The sequence below is a fragment of the Cibotium barometz genome, chromosome 11 (assembly GCF_041138505.1).
Source record: "Cibotium barometz isolate CiBa-2024 chromosome 11, ASM4113850v1, whole genome shotgun sequence".
Lineage (NCBI taxonomy): Eukaryota > Viridiplantae > Streptophyta > Polypodiopsida > Cyatheales > Cibotiaceae > Cibotium > Cibotium barometz.
The window spans coordinates 30,777,429-30,786,825 of NC_141056.1; the positions used below are offsets into that span (position 1 = coordinate 30,777,429).

Below are 9,397 nucleotides of genomic sequence, written 5' to 3' on the forward strand. Positions count from 1 at the left end.
TTCCTATTGTCATTTTAAGTAGGCATGCCCACATTTATGACACACATATAACTTTTTCATTTCTATACTCTACTACAAATTCGTTGCTTTATATGTCCATGGAGACAACTTGCGATCTAGAGTCCTACAGGTGAAGTTTCTTATTTTGTTTATTATTGCTTGCCATCCATCAACTAGTGACAAGAAGGGAAGCTTTTGTTCTCGTATGGATTTCATAAATTTTGGAGCCAAACTCCACTAGTTATTATTTTGTAGTTATTCATGAAGTGGTTGTTTATTGCATAGCCTTTACATGAATACATGAACAATAATAACGGCTTTGCAATACACAAAGTATATTAATATATACGTAATAAACAGTAAATGAGCTTTTGAAAATATTTAATCCTTTTTAACCCTCCTTGTATTTAACCCCTTTTGAGCCTTGTAATATTTAATCCCATGAAGGTTTAGTTCTTTCATCACTACAGCTTGGTCTGTTGGAGGCTGTACACCATGAGCAAATCACCCTGGTCAGCAGCTTCCCTGTTGGCCCCAATCGTGCTGCTCCTATTGTTTGACACAGCATCTGCATCAGAGTATGACCACAAGGTATGTTCTAATTTCCTTCTTAGATTAGGTTTTCTGTTAATTTCCTCTGTATTTCGACTGCGTCTACTTTTTGAGCGAGATCGCCATTTTATATACTTGCTGGCATGACCTTGGCAGTTTTGCTTTACTGCCAAGGCTCTATTCGTGTAGTGCAAATAAATTTCATCATCCGCATTTTGTGTGTGTGTGTGTGTGTGTGTGTGTGTGTTCTTTAGAGAGAGAGAGAGAGAGAGAGAGAGAGAGAGAGCGAGAGAGAACAGTCTGATTATCATATGTGGGATTAGATGTCAAGATTTGCCTCATGTTTTGCAGTATGCGGAGCAAGATCGGATTGTGCTATGGGTGAACAAGGTTGGGCCATACTACAACCCTCAGGAGACCTACAATTACTACAGTTTGCCTTTCTGTCTGGCTGGAGCAGAGATCCCTGTCCACAAGTGGGGTGGACTTGGTGAGGTCTTGGAAGGAAATGAGTTGATCGACAGCCTAATTGATGTCAGATTCAAAAGTAAGCTGCAATCCATGGCTTTCTGATTGTGCCTTTTTAACACTGTAATATAACTTCTGGCAATGAGGTATTGTGCCTTTTTATGAAGAATAAGGCTGTTTACAAATCAGTCTGTAGTTCTTGGATGTACGGGCAATAGATGGCAAAGATTATCTGCCCAAGCAGGAGGAATAGCTGAGATTTTGTGGCATAAATGCGTGCTCCTGTAAACAGCCTAAAATATGCAGTATGAAGTTTCTCTTCCAAACCCTCAAGGCCCATCTTGACAGGGCTTTCAGTGCTGGTTTATGTAACTTTTCTAAGGGATCACAGAAGCAGAAAGAGAAAACATGAATTCAGGCTGTGAGAGTGGTCCTTTGGCTGCCTTATCTTTCTAATATTATTGTGTGGTGCATGAGGATATTATTTCTTTCTCTCTCCCTTAGGGGTAAGGAGGATTGTCTTCCCCGTCATTGTAGATCTTGCCATTTTGCTTGCGTTTGGTAGAATTCAGACTCCCCAAAGGTAGAATAGAGCTTAGTCTTGCCGTCCCACTTGTCTTGGGCTGAATTCGGCTTTATGATGGTAGACTAGAACCCTCCTGCTTGTGTGAAGTCAACTCAATACTGAGATACTCCCTTGAGGGTGACTAAAGCTCTATCTTTGACAACTGCTTGTTCTCGAGCTCCCTCGATGGTAGGCTAGAGCTTGAAGCACTGTGGTAGTAGGCTGAAGTCTTGATTTTACCTTGTCTCACAGGCATCTGGTCTCATGAGAATCGAGATGCTATAACCTTCTGTTTGGCAGGGTTTGGAGGTTAAAATCCATGGGTTGAATCCTGGTCAGTCTAAATTCAGGTCAAAGCTCAAAGGAATGTGCATGACCAATGTTTTAAGGGGTCATTTTTTTCTTTGGCAGAGTTTAGTGGGTTATCCTTCCAATTCATCTTTGAATATGTGCTTTGCAGAAAATGTGGAGCGAAGTCCCATTTGCAAAATTGAAATGGATGTCCAAAAAGCGCAAGATTTCAAGGATGCAATTGAGAACACTTACTGGTTCGAGTTTTTCATGGGTTTGTGATCAAATTCAGGCCACTTCTCAAGCTGCATTTCTTTTACTATGTTCATTTATGGACAACTTTACATCATTTTGTTACTGATGTTGATAATTTTTGTCTGCTTCAATGCAATCTCGGTGGCCTTTATTTCAGATGATCTTCCTCTGTGGGGTATGTGCATTCATGTATAATTAGACGGACATTATTAAATCTTTACAATCAAGGGAAAAGGTGTTCTCACATCGCCTTTTTGGATGGACAGGATTTGTTGGTGAATACCATCCTGAGATGAATGATGATTCGAAGCAGCTTCTATACTCTCATAAGAATTTTGTCATCAAATACAACAATGATCAGGTATGTGCTTGAATGAAGCAGCATTCTGCATAGGCTTTTAGGGAAGCTTGAAGCACATTTCATGGGGTGGTGTCTAATTTAATTCTCTATCAGATCATTCAAGTCAACCTCACCCAAGACAGTCCTCGACCCTTGATACCGGGAAAGACATTGGAACTCACATATTCAATCACTTGGTTGGAAACAAATATCACTTTTGCTAGGCGATTTGATGCCTATCTGGACTACCCATTTTTTGAGCATCAGGTAAAGTTGACGTTGGAGTTTACACAGTTCTACATATTTTTAAGACCCTGCTAGTCAGTCTGGGCTTGCTTGGACTCGGTATAGTTTTTGCATTGTTTTTCGGTCTTTACTTTTCTCAAGGTTGCATTTTTTCAATGATCGCTCTAATAAGGGCAGCTTGTGCACAGGCCATGGGTTTTAGAAAAAGTCTGACCTTTCTATGAATACTTTTCAGATACACTGGTTCTCAATTTTCAACTCCTTTATGATGGTCATATTTCTTACTGGTTTGGTTTCAATGATCTTGATGAGAACTCTGCGCAATGACTACGCAAAATACACTCGAGAAGAAGATCTAGAAACATTGGTGACTTTCTGTAAACCTCTCTTTGTTTAAGAGCTACATAGAAGAATTTGACCTGTGTTTAGCAAGTAAATTGAAGCTTTTTTTTTTCCCCCACTTTAAAAGGAGAGAGATGTTAATGAAGAATCTGGCTGGAAATTGGTGCACGGAGATGTCTTCCGTTCACCTCGAAATTTGGTTCTTCTATCAGCTCTGGTGGGCACAGGGGCACAGCTATCGGCACTTATTCTGTTGGTTATCCTGCTGTCAATAGTTGGAATGTTATATGTGGGGTATGCTTCTAAGGATTCAGAACTCTCTTTGTATCCAAACCATTCATGCTTCATAGAAACATATTCTGCATTAAGCAGTGCTGAGCTCCTTTTTGATTATAATTAGCTGATTTACACCTCTTGTGCTGTTTTTGAACTTCAAAAGGATTAGTGCTAGCTGATTAGTGATGTGTATTTTCTCACATTCAATCTTAGGACTGATCAAGGATGCCCTGCTATAGGGATTTCATCAGCTTGTTGCTTCCCATTATTCTCTTGGACATACTCCGGATAGTGGTTGAATGGCCTCAGGAACCACTGGATTCTCACTTTGTTTTGTTTAATTGAGTTTAGAACTTACCTGGACCATCTGAGGATTATGTTTATCTCCTAGGTTCATTTGAGAAAGTTCAACTAAATGAAAAGACTCCTTGTTGCGCTTTGTTGTCCACGATGACCTTGGTAAGAGAAAGTTCAACTAAACGAAAAGACTCCTTGTTGTGCTTTGTTGTCCACGAGGACCTTGGTAAGATCCAAGCCCACAAGAGTAGCAGAGGATGTGGTGAAGACCAAAACCAGCCTGAAAACTGCAGCAAATAGGAGCAACTTCAGAGTCCATCAAACCAACATCAGAGTTACGAGATTTGGAGGAGGTAATTGGCTTGGTTGCATTTAGAGTGCAGAGAGGTAACAGATCTTGAAGTATATCAGCCACTTCAGCCTTGTATTTTCACAGTAAAGCAAATACTCCACTAGGAGGGGGGTGATTTGGAGGAGGTGATTGGCTTGGTTGCATTTAAAGTGCAGAGAGGTAACAGATCTTGAAGTATATCAGCCACTTTAGCCTTGTGCTTTCACATTAAAGCAATACTCCACGAGGGTGGCGTGCCCCAAGTGGCACCCGACTCACAGGACTACCATTCCCCTTGGAGGGTAGTCTTCTTTGGACAATTCTGAAAAGTGTGCCCTTTTGTGTGACAAAAGAAATACCGGTCTTGCCTGCCTGAGCTTTTTGGTCTGGAGTAAGCTTGGGCACGTTGGTTGAGTTCTTGGATCCAGAGGCTCTTGTGCTCTCTCTTGGGAAGACTCCATTTGGTTCTGGCCTTTTCCCCTTGAGGTGGATGCCTTGGGAGTGGAAGGCTAGGAAGTCTTGGGCTTTCCGCCATTGTACTTCATTTCAGCACTCTGTGCAAGCGAGAGTGCATCCTCGAAGGTGGCTAGCCGAAACATACGCATCTCCCACTGGATTTGTGTGTCAAGGCCATAAAGGAACTGCCCTTTCTTTTCCTTGTCAGATATGCCCAATTGCAAACATAAGTTCGAAATCGTATTGGCAAACTATAGGATTGGTTGTATGTTTTGATGTGCCCCCCTAAACTTGTCTTCGAATCGCTCAAGGTAATGGGGCGGTACAAACCGCCGCTTAAGATCGAGGACAAACTTGTCCCTGACATAAGCCGCCATACCTAATTTGGTATGGACATGAGCCCACCGGGTCCACCAAGGAATGGCCTCACCTTCCAAATACCAACTAGTCAAGATCACTCTGTCATGTCAGTATCATTCTTTCTAACTGCAACAAAATAAGCTTCAAATTGATGCAACCAGGAATAAAGGGTTGTGGGGTCGAGTTTACCATTATACTTATTGAAACTCATCCTCTGGGAAGGATGACTCGAGAAAGCCGTTGGTGTCGCTCTTGCGTCTAAAGCCATAAGAAATCTTTAGTGCTCCACGCGTCGCCTAGCGTTGTCTTGTGCAGTAGCATGGGACGCTGCCGCATGGTCTTCTATCAAATCGAATCTCCATTGTTGCATCTGCAACTTAAGGGTCGAACTCGGTTGCGGTCGTGACCCTTCAAAAGGGTCATCCGGTAGAGGACTTGCTATCGGAACCTAGGCAACAGAAGGAGAGGGAGGAGGAGACTGAGAAAAAGGGGCCAGAAAACGGGTGTGCTCTTCCAAGGCCAAGATCTGTGCCTTTTGCTCTTCCGATTTGGTGTTCTGGTCTGCAATTGCTTGCATCATCTATTGGAACATATCATGCACACTCATGTTTGCCACCCTCCAAGGACTGCCTGGTGCCCTTTGTTCCGAAGTTCGTCTTTCTCTTTCTTCGTCAAAGCTTGCCATACCGGGAATATGCACTTTCTTTCTGGAACGCAATTTGACCATCCAATCTGTGTGTGGGAGACTTTCCGGAGGCTGAAAACCAACCGTCCTTCTAGAGACAGGAGTCACACTGAAAGGGGTGGTCTGTCAGATTCTAGAGAACAACCACACAAGCGAGAAAAAACTTTTCTTTCTTTTTTCCTGGTTTTTTGGATGAATCTTCACACTTGAAGAAGACTTTGATACCAATGTAACATGCGGAAGCTTGGTGGAAGAATCGGTAACTTCAATGCTCAGAATTCAGCAATTGTTCGTGACGAAGATATAACACACAACATAGAAGATGTGCAGAAATAGATAGAGAGAGAGGGAGAAGAGGACACATTATTGGGTCACGAATACCCTCTGTAGGGCCCCCACCACGAATGGTGTATTTGCTTTATTAGAATGATGTAAATCTGTAAATAAAGACTGGTTCTTGACTTGCATTCTTCACCTTGGCTGGAGCACTCCCCTAGGCTGTCCTGGCCCTTGGAACACACCTACCCTTTGTGAATTATGAGATAAATGACTGATTTCTGGTCTTGGGTATTTATACCCCTTCTATAAGCTGGTCGGCTGGCCCAAACAGGGGTCTGCCTGTTTTAATTCTCCATGACCTGGTTCAAATGCCTTTTAATGCAGCGCTTTCACACCATACACCGGCTGGCCACCTTGCGCATCATCCTGGCTGCTGGGCCACCCCTGTGCAGGCTGCTGGGCAGCTCCGTGGCCCTGGCTGACTGGGTGCTGGGCAGCACTTAGGCCTGGCCGCCTGGCTGGGCTGCCTGTCGGCTGCCTGGCCAGGCCCCTTGGGCTGGCCAACAGCCTGCCCAGCCCTTCTATGGGCTGGTGGGCAAGGCTTGGGGCCTTCCTGGCCCCTTGGGGTGGCACAAAGCTTGCCCGATGTCCAATGCATCCCTATTCTGGGATAGCCCCAAGGGCTGGCCCCTTTCTACATGCAACCTACATGCTTCTAGACAGATGCATGGTATCTGGTTGCAAACCAAATACTCAAGACTACTTGACATCATTCTAGAGGGAGACTCGCAGTACACGGACTGGCATTGCTTCATGTGTAGGACAACACACACCTGACCTTGGATGCGTAGAGTGGAACCCTGGCTGATTTGTCCCGGACTGGGCTCACATGGGGCCAGTTTCCACTCGAGGTCCTACACCTTCTTGTTCAGATATGTCCACGTGGCATCCAAGTGCGGGATGGGGTTGGAGATCATGGTTGTGTAGTAGGTGAGGTATAAACTTCCAAGTGGAGTGGAAGTGAACTTCCCGATAGGGGTTGTGCATGAGTTTAGGTCCTTCTTGGGAGTTAAGAGGATGGTGACGTAGATGCACAATAGTCTGGGTGTTAAGCTGATGATTTTTTGTATTAAGGTCAGACTCATAGGTACTACATTAACAGCTAGCTAAAATTATGAATTTATTTGAAAGTTAAGATCGTGTGAGGTAAGCTATTGGCATTTTGTGCTGTTGAATGTTTGTAACTCCCCTTCTGTCTTATTAGTTTTAATGCTATTTGTGCTGTTGAATGTTTGTAAGTCCCCTTCCGTCTTATTAGTTTTAATGCTAGAGAACTGGTGAAAGCATGACACCTTGTCCATGTTGCTATTGACTAGAAGAACTCTTACTCTGCACTTCTTGTTTGTCTAGACGTGGAGCGATTGTGACAGTATTCATCATATGTTATGCATTTACATCCTTCATAGCTGGTTATGTGAGTGGAGGCCTCTACGCACGCAATGATGGTATGAATAGATTTTTTTTTCCAGATCTGGCTATTAAATGTTTTATGAAGCATATTGAAGACTTAAAGAAGTTTGTATGCTGAAGCAGCTGATAATTGATGCTCCACAGGCAAACATTGGATCAAGTCGATGCTCCTTACAGCTTCCCTATTTCCATTCATGTGGTTCGGCATTGGTTTTGCATTGAACATAGTAGCAATTTTCTATCGTTCTTTGGCAGCCATCCCCTTTGGCACCATGGTACGTTTGTGTTATGATTAATGATATACCTATTTATAAGCACATACAATGTGTGCTAACTTCCTCACAGGGATCGCACAGATTATCGATGTAAGACAGATTGATTAGTGAAGTTGCTCTTCATGCTTGTGTTATGCTCCAGGTGGTGGTTTTTATCATATGGGCTTTTATCTCTCTCCCTCTAGCACTGCTTGGTACAGTGATTGGTAGGAACTGGAGTGGTGCTCCAGACAACCCTTGTCGAGTCAAGACGATTCCTAGACCTATTCCTGAGAAAAAGTGGTATCTGACACCCTCTATGATATCGCTGATGGGAGGGTTACTGCCATTTGGAAGCATCTTCATCGAGATGTACTTTATCTTCACATCCTTTTGGAACTACAAGGTAGGCAGTTTGCCACAGGCTTTGTCCACATAGTATCAGCCGTATGGGGTTCACTAAAGCTGTTGTTTATCTTATATTCTCATGCTTCTTTTGTGTTCCAGGTTTATTATGTGTATGGATTCATGCTCTTGGTCTTCATGATCCTCATTATTGTGACCATTTGTGTCACGATAGTGGGGACATACTTTTTGCTCAATGCTGAAAACTACCATTGGCAATGGACGTCCTTCTTTTCTGCGGCATCAACTGCTGTGTATGTATACTTCTACTCTATATACTACTACTACATGAAGACGAAGATGTCGGGTTTCTTCCAGACGAGCTTTTACTTTGGCTACACCCTCATGTTCTGCCTTGGACTCGGTATATTGTGTGGTAAGTGCTTACCTGTTCCTTCTGTAAGTAGACTGCTTCAGTTATGGTCTCTGTACTAATTAATTAAAAGATTTTATTCTGCGTATATCAGGTGCTGTTGGCTATCTTGGTTCTTCCATGTTTGTAAGGCGGATTTACAGGAACATCAAGTGTGATTGAAACTTTATGGGCCAATCAAGTGGTGAATGCTTTGCAAAGCGAGCATACTCACTTTGATAGGGGAAATAATAATTGCTGATACCATGTAATAGCTGGTTGCAGCCTAGCCATTTTGGGAGTTCTTTTGGGGAACCTAAAGCTCACACACGTTAAGCTGCCCGACTTCGCTAAATTGCTGCCATGGCACAGGATCATCTGTATCAATGTGTCTCTTGCTGATGATTAGAATGTGACATTTCAATGACGGGATGATATCGACATGAAAAGCCTTGAGGAATGGGTGCCTTACTTTGATATGACACGTGGAAAGGAGCAATGTCAAGTAAAAGCCAGTTTAAAGTGATTGCTAAATGATGGTTCAGCATGTTGAACGCGCATATTGAGGGTGCGTTTGAGGCTTGGCTATCTGTGGGTAATTTATAATATTGGCAGACATGGCTGAGTTACAAAGCGAAGCAATTTTTATCTTGTCTTTCGATGGTGTGTTGTTCTTGTGTCCTTCATGCAATGGTCTTGAGGTAAGTTTTCTGTAGGAAATTGGGGATATGTTTTTAGGTGCGTGCAACTTGTGTCATCAACTTGGATGCATGTGTGCACCTCGTGGGGGTGGGTTGCCAATTTTCAAATAGTCTTTAGGTTATCTTTGCTATAAATCTGAAGACAAATCATATTTGAGTTATTTTCTTAGGTAGTGAAAGCATGAAACTCGGGAAATGGGCTGTGTGCAGAGATGACACAGTCATCATTACAGAGCAGCGTTTCGCACAGGAGCACGGTATCTATGGGAACACATGCACTGAGAATGGCTGTTTGGGACAGGCTTACACTGGGAGGGATGTGATCTTTTACACACACATCAAAATCTTGAGAGAGGGCTACTAGTCTGCCTATAGGGATTAGACTTGGACTTCTAGAGGAGTACAAGGCTTAAGAAGAGTGGCCATTTTGTTCAGACGGGATGAAAAGGCTTGATTCATGTGGATACAAGTA

General features: G+C 43.1%; 1 protein-coding gene across 2 annotated transcripts; it reads left to right on the forward strand.

The window, feature by feature from the left end:
• The first annotated feature begins 424 nt into the window (after positions 1 to 424).
• LOC147634051 (transmembrane 9 superfamily member 1-like) lies at positions 425 to 8,883 on the forward strand. 2 transcript variants are annotated; one of them, XM_086805150.1, is made up of 13 exons: positions 425 to 591; positions 904 to 1,099; positions 2,046 to 2,150; positions 2,289 to 2,306; positions 2,398 to 2,492; positions 2,586 to 2,738; positions 2,953 to 3,084; positions 3,187 to 3,353; positions 7,154 to 7,248; positions 7,358 to 7,488; positions 7,631 to 7,873; positions 7,975 to 8,248; positions 8,340 to 8,883. In XM_086805150.1, the coding sequence occupies exons 1-13, from the start codon at positions 496 to 498 to the stop codon at positions 8,405 to 8,407; spliced, it is 1,773 nt and encodes a 590-aa protein (XP_086661276.1). In that variant the 5' UTR covers positions 425 to 495; the 3' UTR covers positions 8,408 to 8,883. The 2 variants fall into 2 exon arrangements, with proteins under 2 accessions (XP_086661276.1, XP_086661277.1); XM_086805151.1 differs by having other exon boundaries at positions 436 to 591; positions 2,046 to 2,133.
• Positions 8,884 to 9,397: the final 514 nt, after the last annotated feature.